The sequence below is a fragment of the Oncorhynchus mykiss genome, chromosome 5 (genome assembly GCF_057628025.1).
Source record: "Oncorhynchus mykiss isolate SJ-2025 chromosome 5, ASM5762802v1, whole genome shotgun sequence".
Lineage (NCBI taxonomy): Eukaryota > Metazoa > Chordata > Actinopteri > Salmoniformes > Salmonidae > Oncorhynchus > Oncorhynchus mykiss.
Window position 1 is genome coordinate 92,369,472 of NC_143026.1, and position 27,769 is coordinate 92,397,240.

Genomic DNA, 27,769 nt, shown 5'->3' on the forward strand with positions numbered 1-27,769 from the left:
AGTCTTAGTGGTTCCAAACTTCTTCCATTTAAGAATGACAAAGGCCACTGTGTTCTTGGGGACCTTCAATGCTGCAGATATTTTTTTGGTACCCTTCCCCAGATCTGTGCCTCGACACAATCCTGTCTCGGAGCTCTACGGACAATTCCTTTGACCTCATGGTTTGGTTTTTGCTCTGACATGCACTGTCAACTGTGGGACCTTTATATAGACAGGTGTGTGCCTTTCCAAATTATGTCCAATCAATTAAATTTACCACAGGTGGACTCCAATCAAGTTGTAGAAACATCTCAAGGATGATCGATGGGAAACAGGATGCACCTGAGATCAATTTCGAGTTTCATCACAAAGGGTCTGAATACTTATGTAAATAAGGTATTTCTGTTTTTTTATTTAGACAAAAAAAAATCTTTAAAAAAACTGTTTTCACTTTGTCATTACGGGGTGTTGCGTGTAGATTGAGGATTTTTTTCAAATTGATTCCATTTTAGGATAAGGCTGTATTGTAAACAAAATGTTGGAAAAAGTCAAGGTTTCGGAATGCGCTGTATATAGGGTGTTCTCTCAGTGCTCTAGAATGTAGTGAAATATAAATGTCTAAATGGCATTTTATTTAGCCTATTGTCATCACAAATGACATACAATCAATCATTAGATTGTTCTCTACAATATTATAACCTAAGTATGCTATTACTGAACAGTGTTGATTTAAATATGTTTGTTAGTTTAGACCGCCGAGCTCTTGGTTGTATATCTGTAACCGATGTGAAATGGCTAGCTAGTTAGCGGGGTACGCGCTAATAGCGTTTCAATCGGTAACATCCCTCGCTCCGAGACCTTGAAGTAGTAGTTCCCCTTGCTCTGCAAAGGGCCGTGGCTTTTGTGGAGCGATGGGTAACGATGCTTCGTGGGTGTCAGTTTTTGATGTGTGCAGGTTCGAGCCCAGGTAGGGGCGAGGAGAGGGACGGAAGCTATACTGTTTATACCTCTTTCATATTTCGTCACTGGGAGGTGGTAACAGGTGTTTCTGCACTTTGGACCAATCAAAATCAACTTGATACCGCCGCCATTTATCTTCTGTAGATCTGCGTTTTTTTCCTTCTCTCTAACCCTGGTCAGTCAATGTTGAGGGGCCGTTTCCATGGTGATTTAAAGGGAAAGACTCAGAAGTACATCATTATATATATATTTTTAATGTCAGAGGGAGGATATTTAAATTAATTTTATATTTATATTTAGATATATATATATATATATATATATATATATATATATATATATATATATATATATATATATATATATATATATATATATATATATATATATATAGGCTCAATTTTGATTTGTGTTCCGCCGATTTCGTTTAGAAAAAAGCCCATGTTTTCGCACACCAACCTGCAGCTACTAGCTAGCTTGTGAGTTGACGTTCAAAGTTAACGCCATTCTGCCCACAGAGCAGTGACAGCGTTCTGTTGAGCGCGGCCCATCACTCTAATCATGCTAAATTCTCAAGAGGAAGATTGTCTGTAACTTTTGAACCGTATATGGTAGAGACATATGGGTTGAACTAATGTTTTTCTGATTTAATTCTCTATTGAATGAACATATTTCATTAACATTTAATTAAATAATAATTTTATGTGTGAACACCCTACATGCAAGGAAGTACAAATATGCAAGACTCTTTAAAAAAATAAAATAATCATATATATATATTTTTTACCTGTATTTAACTAGGAAAGTCAGTTAAGAACAAATTCTTATTTTCAATGACGGCCTAGGAACAGTGGGTTAACTGCCTGTTCAGGGGCAGAACGACAGATTTGTACCTTGTCAGCTCGGGGGTTTGAACTTGCAACCTTTCTAGTCCAACACTCTATCTGAAGTAGAAATCTGTCATTTTATTATAACAAATGACCAATGGGAGAAGTGATTTATATCTAAAATCCCTTATGTAACATTCCAGGGAACCAAGGGTATATCCAAGAAGACCTTTAAGAGCCTGAGCACGTTGGTATCTGGTCAGCGACATCAGATGTCCAGACAGAAAGCAGACCTCCTGGAGCTCAGGGAGAGCCTGGCCAGAGAGCTGACGCGCAGAGTGCACGCCCTGCAGAGGAGCCAGGGGATCACCGTACCTAATTTACCCAGACAGGTTACCATACCCAGTACCACCCCTCAGTCCCACAGTAAGAACCAACACCCAGCTCCGTATTGTACCTAACCCTCAGGTCCAAGAACCATGTAACACAGCCTCACCTCCACGGGGATGTGCTTCTCAGTCTCTGCATTCTCACATATACACTCCTGCTCTTAGTACAAAGGTTGGGCTCAATTATATTTCAATTTACTCAATTCAGGAAGTAAACTGAAATCCCCCAGATCTGCTTAGCACACTATCACGTTTGTCTTTAGAGAAGAGGAGTCCTAGCCGGGAGAAGAGTCCAAAAAGCAGACAGACACCAGTGAAGGTGAAGGTCTCCTTGAGGAAAAAGAAGGCTCCACGACCTCAACAGACACCAAGCACTCATAGAAAAAAGAACAGGTATGCCCACAGTATCTACTGAAATACCCCACTGTCATGTTTACAGTATCTACTGAAATACCCCACTGTCATGTTTACAGTATCTACTGAACATACCCCACTGTCATGTTTACAGTATCTACTGAACATACCCCACTGCCATGTTTACAGTATCTACTGAAATACCCCACTGTCATGCCCACAGTATCTACTGAAATACCCCACTGTCATGTTTACAGTATCTACTGAAATACCCCACTTCACTGCCATGTTTACAGTATCTACTGAAATACCCCACTGCCATGTTTACAGTATCTACTGAAATACCCCACTGCCATGTTTACAGTATCTACTGAAATACCCCACTGTCATGCCCACAGTATATACTGAAATACCCCACTGTCATGTTTACAGTATCTACTGAAATACCCCACTGCCATGTTTACAGTATCTACTGAAATACCCCACTGTCGTGCCCACAGTATCTACTGAAATACCCCACTGCCATGTTTACAGTATCTACTGAACATACCCCACTGTCATGTTTACAGTATCTACTGAAATACCCCACTGTCGTGCCCACAGTATCTACTGAAATACCCCACTGTCATGTTTACAGTATCTACTGAAATACCCCACTGTCATGCCCACAGTATCTACTGTACATACCCCACTGCCATGTTTACAGTATCTACTGAAATACCCCACTGCCATGTTTACAGTATCTACTGAAATACCCCACTGCCATGTTTACAGTATCTACTGAAATACCCCACTCTTCTCCTGTACTGTTTTGTACTGTACTTTACTTTCCTGTCCTCTCCTTTCCTGTCCTCTACTTTCCTCTCCTTTCCTGTCCTCTACTTTTCTCTCCTTTCCTGTCCTCTACTTTCCTGTCCTTTCCTGTCCTCTACTTTCCTGTCCTTTCCTGTCCTCTACTTTCCTGTCCTGCCCTCTCCTTTCTTGTCCTCTCCTGTCCTCTCCTTTCCTGTCCTCTCCTGTCCTCCTCTCCTGTCATGTACTGTATTGTACTTACTTTAACCTCCCGAGGAGCCTAACCTAATATGCATTTCTCTTTCAGCACCTCTCCCTAGCTTGGGATTTGTTTTGTAAGAATGTGTTTTGAATAGGTTTCATTTTTATAATTGTGTCTGTTTAATGTTTTATGTTTATATTTCCCACCCCTCTTTAAATGTGTGTTAATGTCAGAAACATGTCTTTCTCTTTCAGCACCCCTCCCTTCAGTTCTGAGGATGAGGCGTCAGGAGAAGACATTCCGTCTGTCACCAGCCCTGACAGTAGATCTGGTGTCTCTGTCACCAGCCCTGGCAGTGGGTATGGCCCCTCTGTGAGGGTGGTGCGGTCTGGATCCAGCTCAAGGCAGAAGTACCCCATGTCTGGTTCTACCCAGGGAGAGGACTGGTCTGGGACAGACACAGAGCTCTCAGAAGGGCCTACAAGTCTAACAGCCCACCGTGGAGCACAAAATCAGACTGGTTTGTTTATTTGGATCTATTTTAGCCCACGATAAGGGCCAATCTTCCTTGAATCCAAAAATGTATCATCTCACTATGTAAACCTTACAGTTCTACAAATTGTATTGTCATTGCATTGCTATACAGTACGTTTTCATTTTGCCCAGGGCTCTAATAATGAGTATTGAAGAAGTATCAGGATTATTTCAGCTGGGTCCCTTGTTTTGTGTTGTCTGGGTCTGTAGTTAAAACCCTGACCAGAAGCTTGGAGAGACAGTTGAGTTCTCCAATGAACAAGCCAGTAGGAGGAACCCGAGTGGTGATGCCACCAGTAGCAGCCAAGGTCTTACCCAAACCCAAACCCAGGACAGCGTTAAAAACCCTACAGGTAAGAAATACAGCTCCTTCAGAAAGGATTCGCACTCTCTTGACTTTTTCCACATTTTGTTGTGTTAACAGTCTCAATTTCAAAATGGACACCTTTTGTTGTGTTAACAGTCTGAATTTCAAAATGGACACCTTTTGTTGTGTTACCAGTCTGAATTCAAAATGGACACCTTTTGTTGTGTTAACAGTCTGAATTTCAAAATGGACACCTTCTGTTGTGTTAACAGTCTGAATTTAAAATGGACACCTTTTGTTGTGTTAACAGTCTGAATTTCAAAATGGACACCTTCTGTTGTGTTAACAGTCTGAATTTAAAATGGACACATTTGTATTTTTTGTCACTGGCCAAAACCCCATAATGTCAAAGTAGAACTATGTTTTTTTTATTTTTAAATGTATGTTTACAAATTAAAAATTGAAAAACTGAAATGTCTTGAGTCAATAATTATTCAACCACTTTGTTATGGCAAGCCCACATACTGTAGTTCAGGAGTCATAATATGCTTAACAAGTCACATAATAAGTTGCGTGGACTCGCACTGTTTGCAAATATTAGTGTTTAACATGATTTTTGAGTAACTACCTCATCTCTGTACCCCACACATACAATACCCCCACACATACAATTATCTGTACAGTCAAGCAGTGAATTTCAAACACAGATTCAAACAACAGGGAGGTTTTCCAACGCCTTGCAAAAGACACATATTGGTAGATGGGTAAACAAAAAAAACAGACATTGAATATCCCTTTGAGGATGGTGAAGTTATTAATTACATTCTGGATGGTGTATCAATACACCCAGTCACTACAAAGATACAGGCGACCTTCCTAACTCAGTTGCCGGAGAGGAAGGAAACTGCACAAGGATTTCACCACGAAGCCAATGGTGACTTTAAAACAATGACAGAGAAAAGAAGGAAGCCTGTACAGAATACAAATATTCTAAAACCTGCATTGTGTTTGCAACAAGGCACTAAAGTAATACTGAACCAATTGCGGAGCCTCCGGGGGGGCATGCAGAGGCCAAATTGAGCTCTGCAAATTGAGCTCCCAAATTTTGTAACAATGTGGAGGGCTCCGTATAGCTCCGCATTGACATGATTGGTTGACGGTAGGTGGGGACGGTACATCCTGTACAGCTCTACGCTGCTCCGCAAAGTACAAGAAGTATGAATGCCCTGACTTCTGCAGAGGTCGTTTCACCGTAATGGCTGCACGGCAAATGCAGACGTCGGATTGGCAATGCAGCACCTGACAGCTCTAGATTGCTACCAAAGGTGCTTCTACAAAGTATTGACTCGTGTGTGTGTGTGTGTGTGTGTGTGTGTGTGTGTGTGAATACTTATGTGAATTTGATATTTCTGTATTTCATTTTCAATACATTTACTAACATTTCTAAAAACATGTTTTCACTTTGTCATTATGGGTTATTGTGTGTAGATGGGTGAATAATTATTATTTTTTTAATCAATTTTGAATTCAGGCTGTAACACAACACAATGTAGAATAAGTTGGCCTCCCGGGTGGCGCAGTGGTTAAGGGCGCTGTACTGCAGCGCCAGCTGTGCCATCAGAGTCCCTGGCATGACTTTCAACCTTCGTCTCTCCCGAGCCCGTACGGGAGTTGTAGCGATGAGACAATATAGTAGCTACTACAACAATTGGACACCACGAAATTGGGGAGAAAAAAGAGGGTAAAAAAATGTAGAATAAGTCAAGGGGTATGAATACTTTCTGAAGGCTCTGTATACTCTAACACTTAAGGTTGTAGATATAATTATTTATCATTTGTTGTAAGCCTTTTATAATGTGTATCAATATACTTGTATTTGTATATTTCCTCTCTCAATACTTCTAGAGCATAGAGCTGTTTCTGTTTCTTGGTGTGATACCTACACGAGTGATTCAATATTCATACATGTTCCATTTTGTCCCAGTTATCGGACGAAGAAAGCGACCTAGAACTGTCTTCCATTGAGGAGCTCCTGTCCCTGCCGGTAGGGGGCCAGTCTCAGTCCCTAGGGGGGCGAGGGAGCACCGAGGTGGGCCTGGGAGGAACTTCAGGAACCAGCGTGTGGAGCTCCTCAACCAGCAGAGCAGGAGGGCTTTAATGCACTTTTCCTGTTTTTTACATTTAGTTAGTGCTATGTATCCTTTATTTATCCAGATGAGTGCCTTTTTTGAGATGGAAATCTATTTTTCAATGGGCGTATGTGATATATGAATGACTATTTTCCAAGTTTTAAAACAATTAGCAGAAGATGCATTCCAACGTGATGAGGAGCTGGCATGTAATACCAGTTATAAAACAATTACAGAATCAAATAACCTTTAGGTTTTATTCCCCAAAAAAATCCAGAATCAAGCTATACTCAGCAAAAAATAGAAACGCAACATGTAAAGTGTTGGTCCAATGTGTCATGAGCTGAAATAAAAGATGACAGAAATGTTCCATATGCGCAATAAAAAGCATATTTCTCAAAAAAAAGTGTATTTCTATCAAATTTTTGGCACTAATTTATTTATCCCTGTTAGCGAGCATTTCTCCTTTGCCAAGATAATCTATCCACCTGACAGGTGTGGCATATCAAGAAGCTGATGAAACAGTATGATCATTACACAGGTGCACCTTGGTCTGGGGACACTCCTAAAATGTGCAGTTTTGTCACACAACACAATCCTACAGATGTCTCAAGTTTTCAGGGAGCTGCAATTGGCATGCTGACTGCACTGCAGGAATGTCCACAAAAGATGTTACCAGAGAATTGAATGTTCATTTCTCTACCATAAGCCGCCTCCAACATCGTTTTAGATCATTTGGCAGTACGTCCAACTGGCCTCACAACCGCAGACCACGTGTAACCACGCCAGCCAAGGACCTCCACATCAGGCTTCTTCACCTACAGGATTGTCTGAGACCAGCCACCCGGACAGCTTTCTGTCAGCAATAAAGACCTTTTGTGGGGAAAAACTCATTCTGATTGTCTGGGCCTTGCTCCCAAGTGGGTGGGCCTATGCCCTCCCAGGCCCAACCATGGCTGCTCCCCTGCCCAGTCATTTGAAATCCATAGATTAGGGCCTAATGATTTTTTTCTCTCAATTTACTGATTTCCTTATATGAACTGTAACTCAGTAACAGTTGGAAAAAGGTTCATGTTGCGTTAATATTTTTGTTCCGTGTATATATAGGTACTTTCTTGGTAGGACTCGAACTATGTTGGTACTTTGAATGTGGTAATGACTTTTAAAAAAAATATATAATCAGGAGATATAGTGCCTTCAGAAAGTTATGGCAAGCCTTAAATAAGTTCAGGAGTAAAGATGTGCTTAACAATTATCACATTATACGTTACATGGACAATAACAGTGTTTAACACGATGCAGGTTTGGGAATATTTGTATTCTGTACAGGCTTCCTTCTTTTCTCTGTCATTGTTTTAAAGTCACCATTGGCCTCGTGGTGAAATCCTTGAGCAGTTTCCTTCCTCTCCGGCAACTGAGTTAGGAAGGACGCCTGTTTCTTTGTAGTGAGTGGGTGTATTGATATACCATCCAAAGTGTAATTAATATCTTCACCATCCTCAAAAGGATATTTAATGTCTGCTTTTTTTTATTTTTTTACCCATCTACCAATAGGTGCTCTTCTTTGCGTGGGGCGGCAGGGTAGCCTAGTGGTTAGAGCGTTGGACTAGTAACCGGAAGGTTGCGAGTTCAAACCCCCGAGCTGACAAGGTACAAATCTGTCGTTCTGCCCCTGAACAGGCAGTTAACCCACTGTTCCCAGGCCGTCATTGAAAATAAGAATTTGTTCTTAACTGACTTGCCTGGTTAAATAAAGGTAAAATAAAAAAAATAAAAAATTTGCGAGGCATTGGAAAACCTCCCTGGTCTTTGTGGTTGAATCTGTGTTTGAAATTCCCTGCTCGACTGAGGGACCTTACAGATAATTGTGTGGGGTACAGAGATGAGGTAGTCATTCAAAAATCATGTTAAACACTATTATTGCAGACAGTGAATCCCATGCAACTTATTATGTGACTTGTTAAGCACATTTTTACTCCTGAACCTAATTAGGCTTGACATAACAAAGGGGTTGAAAACTTATTGACAGTTTGAGCTCTTCATTTTTTAATGAATCTGTAAAAACGTCTAAAAACATAATTCCACTTTGACAATATGGGGCGGTGTGTGTGTGTGTGTGTGTGTGTGTGTGTAGGCCAGTAACAAAATATCAATTTAATCAATTTTCATTGCAAGTGGTGAATACTTCCTGCCACTGTAGGGATTGTATGTTGTTTTGTTTTTAATGATTTTGATATAGCTACTGTTAATATATTTGTATTTTCTAATTTGAAAGGAAATGACCAATATTCATATTTATAACATATTTCCCACTATTTCCACTGTGAATAAATAATGAATAAATAGTTAAATATTTCTACAATTCGATGTGTGAAGAAATGGATTGTTCATTAACCTTTTTTTAAAAATATATTTTATGCTGCGTTTGAAAACAAAAAACAAACAAACATGAAGTTCTGGAAATGTGATTCTTTTAATATAGATGCATTAGAAAATTACAATATTGTCCCCTTAAATGCAGAATAACAAAAACACAGAAATATAAGAGAGCTCCAAGTACAAAAATAATGAATCAAACCTGAATAAGTACTTCCTTCAAAGTTACCCTCTATAGCAACCCTCGATGAAACCTCTATTGCAACCCTCTATGAAACCTCTATAGCAACCCTCTATGAAATCTTCTAAGCCCTTCAGAGCTACATGAGATTGGCATCGATACATTAAAACAGTTTTGCTCCGTTTTCAGAGAACCTCTAAAACCTAACAGTACATAATATTATATTCTTCACACATATTGCTGGTTGGATTGTCTTCCATCCATACTCTGGGCTCTGAAAGAATCGTCATAGGCCGTTCTGGGTCTGGTGTTCGCTTTGTAAACTGTTGTGTGTTGGGAAGCAGGCTTGTAGGCCATCCCATAACTGAGGTAGAAAGTAAAAACAAAATGATTATGGATTCTATTTGTGATTAAGAATTAACACGGGAATATTCAGGAATTACTTGGAAAGTTTGGTCACACTATAACTTTAATGTATAAGACCGTGTGTGAGGCATGTGTTTCATGATTTGAAAGTTCTTTTATGCTTGTTTTTTCTTGAGAATGATGTGATTTTATCGAGGGAATGTTTCTCTGACTCGTGATCTGGTGGAGAAAAATGCAACCTACTTTGGTCTCTTCTCCTCTGGTGGAACCATCCCCCGACAGGCCATGCACATCATAACCCCTCCCACGACCAGCACGGCTCCGCCTATCCACCCCACAAAGAGGGCGGAGCCAAAGGTGTACCTGAGAAACCAAGGAGATACATTGACACGTAAAAAAAAAATTACAAATTGCCATCATCACCTTATAATTGATACCAACTTATGTACCAAGGCTTGCCACCCAAATGCCACACTCTTCCCTACATAGTGTACTACTTTTGACCAGGGCCCACATATTCATTTTATACCACTTGTTCATGTCCACTAATAGAAACAAATGCCGTATCTTATCCCATAAGACACTGGTCAATAGTTGTGCACTATATATGTAATAAGGTGCCATTTTGGACACAACATAAGTGCATTCTTCTCATGCTGCAGTTAAAGGGCCAGTACAGTTTTTATTTTAACTTGATTTTGCCATTTGTTTTGATGATATTTCCACACTATGAGGTTGAAAATAACCCTCCAAAAAATTCTGTAAGAGCTGTTTGAAAAATAATGCCTGGAATTTTTGGCCCAGATCATGACATCACAATCTGATCTGATTTTTTTTTTGACCAATGACCAGTCATCTTTTATTTGCATATGTATCCTCCTACTTTAAAGGGGCAAGCTGGGTAGGCTCTAGAGTCCAGACGATCCTATCCACCAATCAGGGCTGTGTACGTAAATATATTTACATTTGTATTGACACGCCCACAAGATTAGACCGAGCGTTTTCAATTACACAAATGATACAAAAATATATTTGGAGTTAATCTATTAAAAAAATAAAAAAAATAAACACACACACTGATTTATTAGACTACAGTGACAATTAAAACAATGAATAAAAGACTGTTTGAGGGCTTTAATGTACCTGGGAGTGAGAGATCCTCCCATTCCTCCTAATCCTCCCCCCAGTACTCCTCCTCCTCCATATCCACCATCTGCATAGGTGGTGAACCGGAAGCTGCTAACGATTAGGTTGGCAAAGACCGACACTCCAGCAATGCCACAAACACCTAAGGAGGATGGAAATTACATTGTCATTTTCAGATCACAGAAATGTGTCTTTTTGGCTTTAAACCCAAATTAGAATCAGAAAGATTTTGCTTGCCAGTTATGAACATCAATACCAAAACATCACCAAAACATTACCACAACATCACCACAACATCACCACAACATTACCACAACATCACCTCACCTCCGAGCAGAAACATGACCCCAGAGGTCAACGTCATGGTAGCCTTGACGCTGTCCTCCATGTTCCCCATCTTCAGACACTTGAGGGCAAAGATGGCGACCAGACAACCGATGGCTCCCAGGACCATCCCCACTATCATCAGGGCCCGCACAGCTTGGAGCATAGCTGCAGGTCAAACCAAAACACACAGTCAGATAGACTAGTCTACAGGTCAAACTAAAACACACAGTCAGATATAGACTAGTCTACAAGTCAAACTAAAACACACAGTCAGATAGACTAGTCTACAGGTCAAACCAAAACACACAGTCAGATAGACTAGTCTACAGGTCAAACCAAAACACACAGTCAGATAGACTAGTCTACAGGTCAAACTAAAACACACAGTCAGATAGACTAGTCTACAGGTCAAACCAAAACACACAGTCAGATAGACTAGTCTACAGGTCAAACTAAAACACACAGTCAGATAGACTAGTCTACAGGTCAAACTAAAACACACAGTCAGATAGACTAGTCTACAGGTCAAACCAAAACACACAGTCAGATAGACTAGTCTACAGGTCAAACCAAAACACACAGTCAGATAGACTAGTCTACAGGTCAAACTAAAACACACAGTCAGATAGACTAGTCTACAGGTCAAACCAAAACACACAGTCAGATAGACTAGTCTACAAGTCAAACTAAAACACACAGTCAGATAGACTAGTCTACAGGTCAAACCAAAACACACAGTCAGATAGACTAGTCTACAGGTCAAACCAAAACACACAGTCAGATAGACTAGTCTACAGGTCAAACCAAAACACACAGTCAGATAGACTAGTCTACAAGTCAAACTAAAACACACAGTCAGATAGACTAGTCTACAGGTCAAACTAAAACACACAGTCAGATAGACTAGTCTACAGGTCAAACCAAAACACACAGTCAGATATACTAGTCTACAGGTCAAACTAAAACACACAGTCAGATAGACTAGTCTACAGGTCAAACCAAAACACACAGTCAGATAGACTAGTCTACAGGTCAAACTAAAACACACAGTCAGATAGACTAGTCTACAGGTCAAACCAAAACACACAGTCAGATAGACTAGTCTACAGGTCAAACTAAAACACACAGTCAGATAGACTAGTCTACAAGTCAAACTAAAACACACAGTCAGATAAACTAGTCTACAGGTCAAACCAAAACACACAGTCAGATAGACTAGATAAACTAGTCTACAAGTCAAACTAAAACACACAGTCAGATAAACTAGTCTACAGGTCAAACCAAAACACACAGTCAGATAGACTAGATAAACTAGTCTACAAGTCAAACTAAAACACACAGTCAGATAGACTAGTCTACAGGTCAAACCAAAACACACAGTCAGATAGACTAGATAAACTAGTCTACAAGTCAAACTAAAACACACAGTCAGATAGACTAGTCTACAGGTCAAACCAAAACACACAGTCAGATATACTAGTCTACAGGTCAAACTAAAACACACAGTCAGATAGACTAGTCTACAGGTCAAACTAAAACACACAGTCAGATAGACTAGTCTACAAGTCAAACTAAAACACACAGTCAGATAGACTAGTCTACAGGTCAAACTAAAACACACAGTCAGATAGACTAGTCTACAGGTCAAACTAAAACACACAGTCAGATAGACTAGTCTACAGGTCAAACCAAAACACACAGTCAGATAGACTAGTCTACAGGTCAAACTAAAACACACAGTCAGATAGACTAGTCTACAAGTCAAACTAAAACACACAGTCAGATAGACTAGTCTACAGGTCAAACCAAAACACACAGTCAGATAGACTAGTCTACAGGTCAAACCAAAACACACAGTCAGATAGACTAGTCTACAGGTCAAACTAAAACACACAGTCAGATAGACTAGTCTACAAGTCAAACTAAAACACACAGTCAGATAGACTAGTCTACAGGTCAAACTAAAACACACAGTCAGATAGACTAGTCTACAAGTCAAACTAAAACACACAGTCAGATAAACTAGTCTACAGGTCAAACCAAAACACACAGTCAGATAGACTAGATAAACTAGTCTACAAGTCAAACTAAAACACACAGTCAGATAAACTAGTCTACAGGTCAAACCAAAACACACAGTCAGATAGACTAGATAAACTAGTCTACAAGTCAAACTAAAACACACAGTCAGATAGACTAGTCTACAAGTCAAACCAAAACATACAGCCAGATAGACTAGTCTACAGGTCAAACCAAAACACACAGTCAGATAGACTAGTCTACAGGTCAAACTAAAACACACAGTCAGATAGACTAGTCTACAGGTCAAACCAAAACACACAGTCAGATAGACTAGTCTACAGGTCAAACCAAAACACACAGTCAGATAGACTAGTCTACAGGTCAAACTAAAACACACAGTCAGATAGACTAGTCTACAGGTCAAACCAAAACATACAGTCAGATAGACTAGTCTACAAGTCAAACTAAAACACACAGTCAGATAGACTAGTCTACAGGTCAAACTAAAACACACAGTCAGATAGACTAGTCTACAGGTCAAACTAAAACACACAGTCAGATAGACTAGTCTACAGGTCAAACTAAAACACACAGTCAGATAGACTAGTCTACAAGTCAAACCAAAACACACAGTCAGATAGACTAGTCTACAGGTCAAACCAAAACACACAGTCAGATAGACTAGTCTACAGGTCAAACCAAAACACACAGTCAGATAGACTAGTCTACAAGTCAAACTAAAACACACAGTCAGATAGACTAGTCTACAAGTCAAACTAAAACACACAGTCAGATAGACTAGTCTACAGGTCAAACTAAAACACACAGTCAGATAGACTAGTCTACAGGTCAAACTAAAACACACAGTCAGATAGACTAGTCTACAGGTCAAACTAAAACACACAGTCAGATAGACTAGTCTACAGGTCAAACTAAAACACACAGTCAGATAGACTAGTCTACAGGTCAAACTAAAACACACAGTCAGATAGACTAGTCTACAGGTCAAACTAAAACACACAGTCAGATAGACTAGTCTACAGGTCAAACTAAAACACACAGTCAGATAGACTAGTCTACAGGTCAAACTAAAACACACAGTCAGATAGACTAGTCTACAGGTCAAACTAAAACACACAGTCAGATAGACTAGTCTACAGGTCAAACTAAAACACACAGTCAGATAGACTAGTCTACAAGTCAAACCAAAACACACAGTCAGATAGACTAGTCTACAGGTCAAACCAAAACATACAGCCAGATAGACTAGTCTACAGGTCAAACCAAAACACACAGTCAGATAGACTAGTCTACAGGTCAAACTAAAACACACAGTCAGATAGACTAGTCTACAAGTCAAACCAAAACATACAGTCAGATAGACTAGTCTACAGGTCAAACTAAAACACACAGTCAGATAGACTAGTCTACAAGTCAAACCAAAACATACAGTCAGATAGACTAGTCTACAGGTCAAACTAAAACACACAGTCAGATAGACTAGTCTACAGGTCAAACTAAAACACACAGTCAGATAAACTAGTCTACAGGTCAAACCAAAACACACAGTCAGATAGACTAGTCTACAAGTCAAACTAAAACACACAGTCAGATAGACTAGTCTACAAGTCAAACTAAAACACACAGTCAGATAGACTAGATAAACTAGTCTACAGGTCAAACCAAAACACACAGTCAGATAGACTAGATAAACTAGTCTACAGGTCAAACCAAAACACACAGTCAGATAGACTAGTCTACAGGTCAAACCAAAACATACAGCCAGATAGACTAGTCTACAGGTCAAACCAAAACATACAGTCAGATAGACTAGTCTACAGGTCAAACCAAAACACACAGTCAGATAGACTAGATAAACTAGTCTACAGGTCAAACCAAAACACACAGTCAGATAGACTAGATAAACTAGTCTACAGGTCAAACCAAAACACACAGTCAGATAGACTAGTCTACAGGTCAAACCAAAACATACAGCCAGATAGACTAGTCTACAGGTCAAACCAAAACACACAGTCAGATAAACTAGTCTACAGGTCAAACCAAAACACACAGTCAGATAGACTAGATAAACTAGTCTACAGGTCAAACCAAAACACACAGTCAGATAGACTAGTCTACAGGTCAAACCAAAACATACAGTCAGATAGACTAGTCTACAGGTCAAACCAAAACACACAGTCAGATAGACTAGTCTACAGGTCAAACCAAAACACACAGTCAGATAAACTAGTCTACAGGTCAAACTAAAACACACAGTCAGATAGACTAGTCTACAGGTCAAACCAAAACACACAGTCAGATAGACTAGTCTACAGGTCAAACCAAAACACACAGTCAGATAAACTAGTCTACAGGTCAAACTAAAACACACAGTCAGATAGACTAGTCTACAAGTCAAACTAAAACACACAGTCAGATAGACTAGTCTACAGGTCAAACCAAAACACACAGTCAGATAGACTAGTCTACAGGTCAAACCAAAACACACAGTCAGATAGACTAGTCTACAGGTCAAACTAAAACACACAGTCAGATAGACTAGTCTACAGGTCAAACTAAAACACACAGTCAGATAGACTAGTCTACAAGTCAAACTAAAACACACAGTCAGATAAACTAGTCTACAGGTCAAACTAAAACACACAGTCAGATAGACTAGTCTACAAGTCAAACTAAAACACACAGTCAGATAAACTAGTCTACAGGTCAAACTAAAACACACAGTCAGATAGACTAGTCTACAGGTCAAACCAAAACACACAGTCAGATAGACTAGTCTACAAGTCAAACCAAAACATACAGTCAGATAGACTAGTCTACAGGTCAAACTAAAACACACAGTCAGATAGACTAGTCTACAGGTCAAACTAAAACACACAGTCAGATAGACTAGTCTACAGGTCAAACTAAAACACACAGTCAGATAGACTAGTCTACAGGTCAAACCAAAACATACAGTCAGATATACTAGTCTACAAGTCAAACCAAAACATACAGTCAGATAGACTAGTCTACAGGTCAAACTAAAACACACAGTCAGATAGACTAGTCTACAGGTCAAACCAAAACACACAGTCAGATAGACTAGCCTACAGGTCAAACTAAAACACACAGTCAGATAGACTAGTCTACAAGTCAAACCAAAACACACAGTCAGATAAACTAGTCTACAGGTCAAACTAAAACACACAGTCAGATAGACTAGTCTACAGGTCAAACTAAAACACACAGTCAGATAGACTAGTCTACAGGTCAAACTAAAACACACAGTCAGATAGACTAGTCTACAAGTCAAACTAAAACACACAGTCAGATAGACTAGTCTACAGGTCAAACCAAAACACACAGTCAGATAGACTAGTCTACAGGTCAAACTAAAACACACAGTCAGATAGACTAGTCTACAAGTCAAACTAAAACACACAGTCAGATAGACTAGTCTACAGGTCAAACCAAAACACACAGTCAGATAGACTAGTCTACAGGTCAAACTAAAACACACAGTCAGATAGACTAGCCTACAGGTCAAACCAAAACACACAGTCAGATAGACTAGTCTACAGGTCAAACTAAAACACACAGTCAGATAGACTAGTCTACAGGTCAAACTAAAACATACAGTCAGATAGACTAGTCTACAGGTCAAACCAAAACACACAGTCAGATAGACTAGTCTACAGGTCAAACTAAAACATACAGTCAGATAGACTAGTCTACAGGTCAAACCAAAACACACAGTCAGATAGACTAGTCTACAGGTCAAACTAAAACACACAGTCAGATAGACTAGATAAACTAGTCTACAGGTCAAACCAAAACACACAGTCAGATAGACTAGTCTACAGGTCAAACTAAAACACACAGTCAGATAGACTAGTCTACAGGTCAAACTAAAACACACAGTCAGATAGACTAGTCTACAGGTCAAACCAAAACACACAGTCAGATAGACTAGTCTACAGGTCAAACTAAAACACACAGTCAGATAGACTAGTCTACAGGTCAAACTAAAACACACAGTCAGATAAACTAGTCTACAAGTCAAACTAAAACACACAGTCAGATAGACTAGTCTACAAGTCAAACCAAAACACACAGTCAGATAGACTAGTCTACAGGTCAAACTAAAACACACAGTCAGATAGACTAGTCTACAGGTCAAACTAAAACATACAGTCAGATAGACTAGCCTACAGGTCAAACCAAAACACACAGTCAGATAGACTAGTCTACAGGTCAAACCAAAACACACAGTCAGATATACTAGTCTACAGGTCAAACCAAAACATACAGTCAGATATACTTGTCTTTATTTGGTACTTACTGTAGGTGACTCGTTATTGTGTGTATCCTATAAGTACTGCTTTCCTTTGTTTCTACTAAGCTAACATTTGGAATGGTTTTAAGAAGGTCATACCATGGCTCATTTAGCTCTTTTAGGACCCCTGTAGGTCTCTGTACGTCCCCTGTAGGTCTCTGTACGTCCCCTGTAGGTCCCCCCTGTAGGTCTCTGTACTTACCCTGTAGGTCCCCCCTGTAGGTCCCCCCTGTAGGTCTCTGTACGTCCCCTGTAGGTCTCTGTACGTCCCCTGTAGGTCTCCCCTGTAGGTCCCCCCTGTAGGTCTCTGTACGTCCCCTGTAGGTCTCCCCTGTAGGTCCCCCCTGTAGGTCTCTGTACGTCCCCTGTAGGTCTCTGTACGTCCCCTGTAGGTCTCTGTATGTCCCCTGTAGGTCCCCCCTGTAGGTCTCTGTAGGTCTCTGTACGTCCCCTGTAGGTCCCCCCTGTAGGTCTCTGTACGTCCCCTGTAGGTCCCCCCTGTAGGTCCCCCCTGTAGGTCTCTGCACGTCCCCTGTAGGTCCCCCCTGTAGGTCTCTGTACGTCCCCTGTAGGTCCCCCCTGTAGGTCCCCTGTAGGTCTCTGTACGACCCCTGTAGGTCTCTGTACGTCCCCTGTAGGTCTCTGTACGACCCCTGTAGGTCTCTATACGACCCCTGTAGGTCTCTGTACGTCCCCTGTAGGTCTCTGTAGGTCCCCTGTAGGTCTCAATTGATAAAAATATATAATTTTCTGATCAAATATAGAATATGGCCTTTACTGCTATAGCCCATAGAAATGTATGAAATAACACATTCATTAATTGCAAAACAGACATTCAAAAAAATAAATCACAAGGAATAAAGTTTGGAAGTGTCTGTCCTATATCTAGGAGATATTTTTTTTAAAAAGTTCAGGAGAAAAATGTTAGTGTTGTTTGGAAACATATTTATTAACCCATATTATTTTTGAGGAAAACTACTTCCATAAAAAATTGTTTTAACCGGTAACGGGTTACCTTCAGACAAGTCCCATGACACTTGTGGGGACTGTAGAACACCATCGTGTTTGTGAGAGTCTCCTCTTTCCATGGTGGGGGGGTCATATTCGTTGTTAGGCCAAATCGTTCGGACGCTACAGACATTTTCGCGAGAAGACGCGAATTTCAGGATGTCTCGTGACAAACAGAGCTGTAGCTCTGCCACAGTCCACTGCAGATGTGAGAAGACCCGAGTTTCAGGATGTCTCCTGACAAACAGAGCTGTAGCTCTGCCACAGTCCACTGCAGATGTGAGAAGACCCGAGTTTCAGGATGTCTCCTGACAAACAGAGCTGTAGCTCTGCCACAGTCCACTGCAGATGTGAGAAGACCCGAGTTTCAGGATGTCTCGTGACAAACAGAGCTGTAGCTCTGCCACAGTCCACTGCAGATGTGAGAAGACCCGAGTTTCAGGATGTCTCGTGACAAACAGAGCTGTAGCTCTGCCACAGTCCACTGCAGATGTGAGAAGACCCGAGTTTCAGGATGTCTCGTGACAAACAGAGCTGTAGCTCTGCCACAGTCCACTGCAGATGTGAGAAGACCCGAGTTTCAGGATGTCTCGTGACAAACAGAGCTGTAGGTCTGCCACAGTCCACTGCAGATGTGAGAAGACCCGAGTTTCAGGATGTCTCGTGACAAACAGAGCTGTAGGTCTGCCACAGTCCACTGCGGATTTGAGAAGACCCGAGTTTCAGGATGTCTCGTGACAAACAGAGCTGTAGGTCTGCCACAGTCCACTGCAGATGTGAGAAGACCCGAGTTTCAGGATGTCTCGTGACAAACAGAGCTGTAGCTCTGCCACAGTCCACTGCAGATGTGAGAAGACCCGAGTTTCAGGATGTCTCGTGACAAACAGAGCTGTAGCTCTGCCACAGTCCACTGCAGTTGTGAGAAGACCCGAGTTTCAGGATGTCTCGTGACAAACAGAGCTGTAGGTCTGCCACAGTCCACTGCAGTTGTGAGAAGACCCGAGTTTCAGAATGTCTCGTGACAAACAGAGCTGTAGGTCTGCCACAGTCCACTGCAGATGTGAGAAGACCCGAGTTCCAGGATGTCTCGTGACAAACAGAGCTGTAGCTCTGCCACAGTCCACTGCAGATGTGAGAAGACCCGAGTTTCAGGATGTCTCGTGACAAACAGAGCTGTAGCTCTGCCACAGTCCACTGCAGTTGTGAGAAGACCCGAGTTTCAGGATGTCTCGTGACAAACAGAGCTGTAGGTCTGCCACAGTCCACTGCAGTTGTGAGAAGACCCGAGTTTCAGGATGTCTCCTGACAAACAGAGCTGTAGCTCTGCCACAGTCCACTGCGGATTTGAGAAGACCCGAGTTTCAGGATGTCTCCTGACAAACAGAGCTGTAGCTCTGCCACAGTCCACTGCAGATGTGAGAAGACCCGAGTTCCAGGATGTCTCGTGACAAACAGAGCTGTAGCTCTGCCACAGTCCACTGCAGATGTGAGAAGACCCGAGTTCCAGGATGTCTCGTGACAAACAGAGCTGTAGCTCTGCCACAGTCCACTGCAGATGTGAGAAGACCCGAGTTTCAGGATGTCTCCTGACAAACAGAGCTGTAGCTCTGCCACAGTTCACTGCGGATTTGAGAAGAATTACATAGACGGATGTGGTGGATTAAAACGCAGCCCGTGCTTAAACAAATATCTCTGGTGCGTCTATCAACTCTAGGGTATTTTTTTTTTAAAAGATTGAACTGATCTAGTAAAGTTGTTTAAATCAACACAACTAGATTTTGTGAAACAAAAACAAATATCTCTGGTGCGTCTATCAAAATCTAAATTTTGTGAGGAAAAAAAAACAAACAAATTTGACCATTTATTGATCATGGCCTTTTCATCATGGCCTCTATTCTTTAAAATGAACCACCTTATTACTAAACTATATTTTGTTTCGCAGGAAGATAATCTCCCTTCCTGTTTTTAACAAGCACTGTTAAAGATCAAACACTGCTGAAGAAACTAGATTAGAAATGCTCAAAATGGTTGGTTTCAAAGTCAAGTGAAAGAAACAAATGTTTGTTTTATTCCATTAATGAATGTGTACTTAGAAAAACAAATGTAATATATTGTTTAGACAGAGCCACACCTTTGAGATGTACTCAACATATAAAACTTAATCGAGATGAGAAATAATGGTTCTGTAAACCCCAGATGGCTGTGGCAGCAGATATCAAAAACTGGCCCAATGCAACCAGCATAAAGCCGATAAAATAATCTTTGTGGCGGCCATTTTAGGTTCCTTTTTTGTTCGATGTCAAACCCCTCCTTGTCTTCATGATGTAAATGAAGTCATGAAATGGCTGTCTATCCTCTGGTTCTTATCACTATGTACTCTTGAACAGGGAACGAACCTTATCAGGTGTTTGCAAATCATTTTCATGAGTTGCTGTCACAGTTTCGGGCAACGGTTGTACTTTCAGTAAGAGTTTCCACGCTTACGTGACTAACGAAGGGTGTGCCTCGCTTGACCTTCTTTTCATATGTGGTTCTCGGGGAACAAAATTCAAACTATTTAGCCATTTCCCCAATCACTACAAACCCTACAATATTAACCTACTTCTTATTTATGATCCTGAGTCTATCCCCACAGTGGTGTGACTCTTACTGATCCATCAATATTACCATCTATTCATACGTTGTGTAAATTAACCTAGCATAAACTAATATCCTACTTTTCCTGGCTTTCTTGGCTTTTTTTGTGTGTGTAATAAAATGGAAATTTGTCCAGCATTCAATGAACTATTGAACTGGATCCATAGTAAACTAAACTATCACAGTAAATCGACGAGTTACTATTTACATGTTGAGTCAAAGAGCTTGTGTCATGTCAACTTGTTGCTCTGGTCACTACAGAGGCTGCCGCAACTGTATGAGGACAATGGCGTTCGTCGTACCTGGTTGACAATGGTGAACGTTTTTTTTTTTTAAATATGGAAAACTCTAGCACGTCAGTGATCTTGATGCCAACCATTTAATGGATCTAATTCTCCGTTTTGGTCTCAGTCAACCTTTAATCAGAATATTTGGTATAGTGTTTATTTATTGATTTTACTAGGCAAGTCAGTTAAGAACAAATTCTTATTTTTGATGACAGTCTAGGAACAGTGGGTTAACTGCCTGTTCAGGGGCAGAACAACAGATTTGTACCTTGTCAGCTCGGGGGTTTGAACTTGCAACCTTCTGGTTACTAGTCCAACGCTCTAACCACTAGGCTACCCTGTCGTACCTGGTAGCCCCAGGATGGTGAAGTAGGGTCGGCACTCTGTGAATCCGGAGCTCTGCCGGACACAGGATCTCCAGAGTCCTGAGTAGGAGAAGATGGCGGTCACAGGGTTGTCGTACAGGTCCTCCGTTGCCCACTGGTCCATCCCAGTGGCGGCTATAATCCCACCCACACCCAGTAGGCTCAGCACAAAGCCCATCACCTGGCACAGGGTCGCCGCCATGATGCAGAATGCCTCTCTCTCTCTCTCTCTTCTGTCTCGGTGGGAAACCAACTCCTACCTCTCTGTCTCTCTGGTGAAGCTAACGTTCAACGCTATCACAACCTTCTTCTTTCTTCTCTCGGTAGGCAAAAAAATAACAAAAAAAAAGAAGGAACCTTAGCTACTGCAGAGTCTCTCAGCTTCTGATTGTTTCTAATGCCACAGTGCCAACACCGAGACGGGGCTTTTTGACTCGCTGTGTTTGAAGTGAATCGGATACTGGCAGGCTTGACCTCATGAAAGACTGTTACATCTGTCCTTCTGTGTTTGCCCACTGCTGCCAAGTCATCGCCTACGTCCCGAATGCCACCCAATTCCCTTATATGGTGCACTTCATTTGACCATGATCTCTGGGCAAAAGTAGTTCACTATATAGCAAATAGGGTGGCATTTGGGACGTACCCCTTACAGTTGGGAGGGGCGTAGGAGGTTACGGGAGGTGTAACGGTCACACAGGAAGCTAAGAGGTTGACCAATACTTTGATAACAAGACTACGTATTCCATTTCTGAATTGATACTCCACATTTAGCCCAGGGGGGGTCCACTCATTACATCAGTGTGGGGTGGGTCCACTCATTACATCAGTGTGGGGGGGTTTCCTCTCATTACATCAGTGTGTGTGTGTGTGGGAGGGGGGGGGGGGGGGTCCTCTCATTACATCAGTGTGTGTGTGTGTGTGGGGGGGGGGGGGTCCTCTCATTACATCAGTGTGGGGGGGGTCCTCTCATTACTTCAGTGTGTGTGTGTGGGGGGGGGGGGGTCCTCTCATTACATCAATGTGGGGGGGGGGGTTTCCTCTCATTACATCAGTATGTGTGTGTGTGTGGGGGGGGTCCTCTCATTACATCAGTGTGTGTGTGTGTGTGTGTGGGGGGGGGGGGGGGGGGTCCTCTCATTACAGGAGTTTCTCAAACTGATCTGAGAACCTAGAAGTCAAATGAACACTCAACCTACAGTATTTAACATGTTGCATATTTGATGTCTATACTTTGTAGCTAGCAGCATGAAGTCAGATATTTCTCTATACAAGCAGTTTTTATTAATTTTTTAGATTCATGCCTTAAACTTAAGGATACACAGTAAGTATCTAACGCATCCTCGATGCGGATAGAAAAGCATTTGCTACTTTGGTTCTGTGTTTTGTGTCTGTTTCTGTCCCTTTTTAATAATGATACCCGATGACTCTATTGACACACAGTAGTTCTGTATCACCACCAGCCAGCCAGCCAGCCAGCCAGTCAGTCAGCCAGTCAAGCTAAGGTAAATAGAAAATACTGATATGATTGTATCGTTGTGGAGAACTGAAACCAATTTGACAAAGGCTGATATCTTGAAAAGAAATGTCAGGCACCTGCGTTCGAGAGAGACACAAAATATCGGTAATTTCAGGTCATTTAATATAACATCCAAAAGATGAAATGGATTTATTCAACGGAATATGCCGGTTCCTGACAGAAAAATATCTGTTATAGTAGCACAAATTCAATTTTGAAAAATATTTTTTTAACTTTGCTAGAAGTACGTTATATATTTAATATGATAGAAAGTGACAGAAAGAATGATGGCTATACCTGAAAGCTATACCGGCTCATTCTAACAAACAGAAAGGCCAATGTCTCTTTGTAGTTTATGAAAATGTGAGAGTCAACAGAGATATGCTGTGAGACTGTATTGTAGTGGAATGGCCTTCTCAGGTCGTTAGAACTCTAATCAGTTAGATAAAAAGATTAGATGGGGGGTTCGCCCAGAGAAATGGAGCAGATATGGTGCCTGTAGTAGACCACCTCAACGGTCTGATAAGACATGAAGAGAACACAAGCATTTTTCTCATTCCTGGGAACAGGGTTCAATAAATACTAAGCTATAATATTTAATAAAAGTTGTTTTATAGTTTTAGAATAATGGAATTTAGGTGTCATGGATCCCTCTGGGAACTTTCATTACATACACCTGGCTCCTATTGTCACGACTTCCACCGAAGGTGGTTCCTCTCCATGTTCGGGCGGTGCTCGGGCGGTGCTCGGGCGGTGCTCGGCAGTCGTAGTCGCCGGCCTACTAGCCATCACCGATCCATTTTTCTTTTTCCATTTGTTTTGTCTTTGTTTCTCTCACACCTGGTTTTCATTTGCTTTAATTCCTGTTTCCCCGCTTAGTCTTGTGTGGGATTATTTTCATGTTGCTTGTGGAGGCTTTCCTCAGTTCATTCACGTGTGTTTATTATAGTAAGTAGCGTTGTTTTTTTTCTCCTTCCGTGAGTAACTGTGAGTTCCCATTGTCTTGGGTGGTTTTTTTTTGTGTTTGTACCTGTACCTATTAAAAAACGCTAGATTGACATCTCTGCTGTCCTGCGCTTGACTCCTTACCTACCTTCAGTACGAAAGCACAACACCTATTCCCACTGATTGTATTTGTATACAGTGAGGGAAAAAAGTATTTGATCCCCTGCTGATTTTGTACGTTTGCCCACTGACAAAGAAATGATCAGTCTATAATTTTAATGGTAGGTTTATTTGAACAGTGAGAGACAGAATAACAACAACAAAAAAATCCAGAAAAACGCATGTCAAAAAAGTTCAAAATTGATTTGCATTTTAATGAGGGAAATAAGTATTTGACCCCTCTGCAAAACATGACTTAGTACTTGGTGGCAAAACCCTTGTTGGCAATCACAGAGGTCAGACGTTTCTTGTAGTTGGCCACCAGGTTTGCACACATCTCAGGAGGAATTTTGTCCCACTCTTTGCAGATCTTCTCCAAGTCATTAAGGTTTCAAGGCTGACGTTTGTCAACTCGAACCTACAGCTCCCTCCACAGATTTTCTATGGGCTTAAGGTCTGGAGAATGGCTAGGCCACTCCAGGACCTTAATGTGCTTTTTCTTGAGCCACTCCTTTGTTGCCTTGGTCATGTGTTTTGGCTCATTGTCATGCTGGAATACCCATCCACGACCCATTTTCAATGCACTGGCTGAGGGAAGGAGATTCTCACCCAAGATTTGACGGTACATGCCCCCGTCCATCGTCCCTTTGATGCGGTGAAGATGTCCTGTCCCCTTAGCAGGAAAAACACCCCCAAAGCATAATGGATCCACCTCCAAGTTTGATGGTAGGGATGGTGTTCTTGGGGTCATAGGCAGCATTCCTCCTCCTCCAAACACGGCGAGTTGAGTTGATGCCAAAGAGCTCCATTTTGGTCTCATCTGACCACAACACGTTCATCCAGTTGTCCTCTGAATCATTCAGATGTTCATTGGCAAACTTCAGACGGCCATGTATATGTGCTTTCTTGAGCAGGGGGACCTTGCGGGCGCTGCAGGATTTCAGTCCTTCACGGCGTAGTGTGTTACCAATTGTTTTCATGGTGACTATGGTCCCAGCTGCCTTAAGATCATTGACAAGATCCCCCCCGTGTAGTTCTGGGCTGATTCCTCACCGTTCTCATGATCATTGCAACTCCATTAGGTGAGATCTTGCATGGAGCCCCAGGCCGAGGGAGATGGACAGTTCTTTTGTTTTTCTTCCATTTGCAAATAATCGCACCGACTGTTGTCACCTTCTCACCAAGCTGCTTGGCGATGGTCTTGTAGCCCATTCCAGCCTTGTGTAGGTCTACAGTCTTGTCCCTGACATCCTTGGGGAGCTCTTTGGTCTTGGCCATGGTGGAGAGTTTGGAATCTGATTGATTGATTGCTTCTGTGGACAGGTGTCTTTTATACAGGTAACAAACTGAGATTAGGAGCACTCCCTTTAAGAGTGTGCTCCTAAACTCAGTTTGTTACCTGTATAAAAGACACCTGGGAGCCAGAAATCTTTCTGATTGAGAGGGGGTCAAATACCTATTTCCCTCATTAAAATGCAAATCAATTTATAACATTTTTGACATGCGTTTTTCTGGATTTTTTTGTTGTTATTCTGTCTCTCACTGTTCAAATAAACCTACCATTAAAATTATAGACTGATCATTTCTTTGTCAGTGGGCAAACGTACAAAATCAGCAGGGGATCAAATACTTTTTTCCCCTCACTGTATATGAGCCCTTTGGTTTCCATTGGGAGGTTGATTATTGTTACAATGTCCGTTGGTGCGTTTGAGTACCTGTGCTGTGTGTTTTGGGCTTTCGTGGCCTTGTGGATTGCGCAGATGATTACGGTGTTATTTATTCGAGATACTCCTCACTCTTTTGTTTGGGGTTTCAACCCTGTGTTTTCGTTACGTGTTTGTTTGGTCTTCGTCCCCATGCCTTTACACGGCTCGCCGTAATTTGGGTTTAATTAATAAAAAATCCTATTACGCATTCCTGCTTCTGTCTCCCGATCTTTCACACCAACGTGACATTAGGCCGTATTCAAGTAGTATACCAGTAGTAGTATTTTGTACATATTCACACAGCAACCTTACTACTTAGTGTTATCACTGTCCGTAGAGTGGCACTGTAGTTCTTGCAGCAGAGTAGACTATGGCTTTATCCCAAATGCACTCTATTCCCTACAGATGTAGGATCGTCTCTTAAAACTTGTAGTGCATTTGAGGTTTAAAAAGGCCTATGATCATAATCCATATGATAATTCACTTTTCCCAGTTGCTGCAGGATTATTTTCTTGTTGTAGCACACACAAATTATGATCCTACATCTGTAGATAGTGTACTACTTTTGACAAGGGCCAACAAGATCTCACTTTTTTTTTTTTTTTTACCAATTTCACTTCAGATTCTGACGTCCAAACATCACATTTCCAAGTGTGACACCCTCAAATCAAATCGGTTGCTCCTGCTGCTCCTCATCATTCTGTTCTGAAGTTAAGGTTTTGGATAGGGTTACAACCTTAAGTTGAGTGAAGGGTTAAGGTTTGGGATAGGATTAAGTTTTAAAAAAAATGTGTCTACCACTGATATTGAAGACACGACCTTCGGTTCTGGAGTCATGTGATTACAACCATCCATCCACCACTGTCTACAATACCCTAGCAAACCCATGCCTAGTCGATGGTAATTGCGCTCACTGCTGCCCCTAGTGGTCGGGTTTTGAAAGCATTTCCAGACGTCCTGAGGACATGGACAGACGTCCAATTTCGAAGTCATCTGGCGGCTTTATCAGCCCACTGTCATTTTACAAGTGCTGTTGTAGAAAAGTTTTCAGGGCTGTAACTTTTTAGGGGGCATTTTTACCTTTACGCCGAGTTTCCATTTCATTAGTGAATTTTGACTTCCATTAGTGAGGCCACAGAGAAAAGGAAGGAACACAAAAACACACCTCTCTCTTGTTGAAAATGATGAAAGGCTGCCCTGGGAAATGGTGGTAAAATAGGTGCATTTATTTACTTCAAACTACCCTCCTTTTACCGTCAGATGCCTGCCTTGACCTCCTCGACTGAGTTCTAAATGGCACCCTATTCCCTTTTTAACATGGGCCCCCCGGGGTATAACATGGACCCTGGTCAAAAGTAGTGCACTTTATATGGAATAGGGTGTCATTTGGGGAAAGCAGAACTCCTTCTCAAATGGCTTCTTGTTCTGACAGCAATCACTTTACTACCAGCCTTTCACCACTAGAGGGCAGAGCTGGAGCAGGCTGTCTCCAACCAGGCTGTCTCTCCACCGTCACAGCAGGGGAGACGTTTGCAGAGAGCGTGATAAGAACGCCTTCATTCACGCAAAGAGGCCTTGAGCGGAAATGTGCCATTTGCATTTCTCAACGGGCCTCAGGAACTTTTAGAGAATGTGAACAGGTCAGAAGGAGGACAATTAGGATTTCAGAACACATTTGACAATTCTGTCAAATAGAGGCCATAAAGAGAGAGGGAGAGAGAGAGAGAGAGAGAGATAGAAGGAGAGAGAGAGAGAGAGAGAGAGAGAGAGAGAGAGAAGGAGAGGAACGGAGTCTCACACCTCACCGTTCTGTTCCATTTTGAAGAATGACTGAAAACTTCTAAAATCCCTGAGCAATTAACCAATCGGAGTCTAGCAGGACGGTGTGACAGAGTGCACACATCATTGGCCGACAG

The 27,769-nt window shown here is 41.5% G+C and overlaps 2 protein-coding genes across 2 annotated transcripts in view; one reads left to right on the top strand and one right to left on the bottom strand.

Moving 5' to 3' along the window:
- Nucleotides 1–6,879, top strand: part of dzip1l (DAZ interacting zinc finger protein 1 like) — a 30,459-nt gene extending 23,580 nt beyond the window's left edge. The window contains exons 13-17 of the mRNA XM_036978907.2: nucleotides 1,970–2,192; nucleotides 2,419–2,548; nucleotides 3,758–4,023; nucleotides 4,248–4,390; nucleotides 6,329–6,879. Of these exons, the coding sequence (XP_036834802.1) occupies nucleotides 1,970–2,192; nucleotides 2,419–2,548; nucleotides 3,758–4,023; nucleotides 4,248–4,390; nucleotides 6,329–6,502 (936 nt within the window). The 3' untranslated portion in view covers nucleotides 6,503–6,879. The remainder of the gene's footprint in view (nucleotides 1–1,969; nucleotides 2,193–2,418; nucleotides 2,549–3,757; nucleotides 4,024–4,247; nucleotides 4,391–6,328) is intronic.
- A 2,048-nt stretch (nucleotides 6,880–8,927) lies between these two features.
- Nucleotides 8,928–22,130, bottom strand: LOC110524856 (claudin-18). Its single transcript, XM_021604809.3, has 5 exons — nucleotides 21,510–22,130; nucleotides 10,870–11,034; nucleotides 10,540–10,684; nucleotides 9,640–9,759; nucleotides 8,928–9,394 (listed from the first exon to the last, which is right to left on the bottom strand). The coding sequence occupies exons 1-5, from the start codon at nucleotides 21,727–21,729 to the stop codon at nucleotides 9,259–9,261; spliced, it is 786 nt and encodes a 261-aa protein (XP_021460484.1). The 5' UTR covers nucleotides 21,730–22,130; the 3' UTR covers nucleotides 8,928–9,258.
- Nucleotides 22,131–27,769: the final 5,639 nt, after the last annotated feature.

Coding starts and splice junctions, on each gene's coding strand:
- LOC110524856 (XM_021604809.3), bottom strand. CDS start 21,729: ATGGCGGCGACCCTGTGCCAGGTGATGGGCTTTGTGCTGAGCCTACTG. Junction 11,035..21,509: donor CACCATCCTGGGGCTACCAG/GTACGACAGGGT, acceptor TTTGACCTGCAG/CTATGCTCCAAGCTGTGCGG. Junction 10,685..10,869: donor GGTCATGTTTCTGCTCGGAG/GTGAGGTGATGT, acceptor CATCCTCCTTAG/GTGTTTGTGGCATTGCTGGA.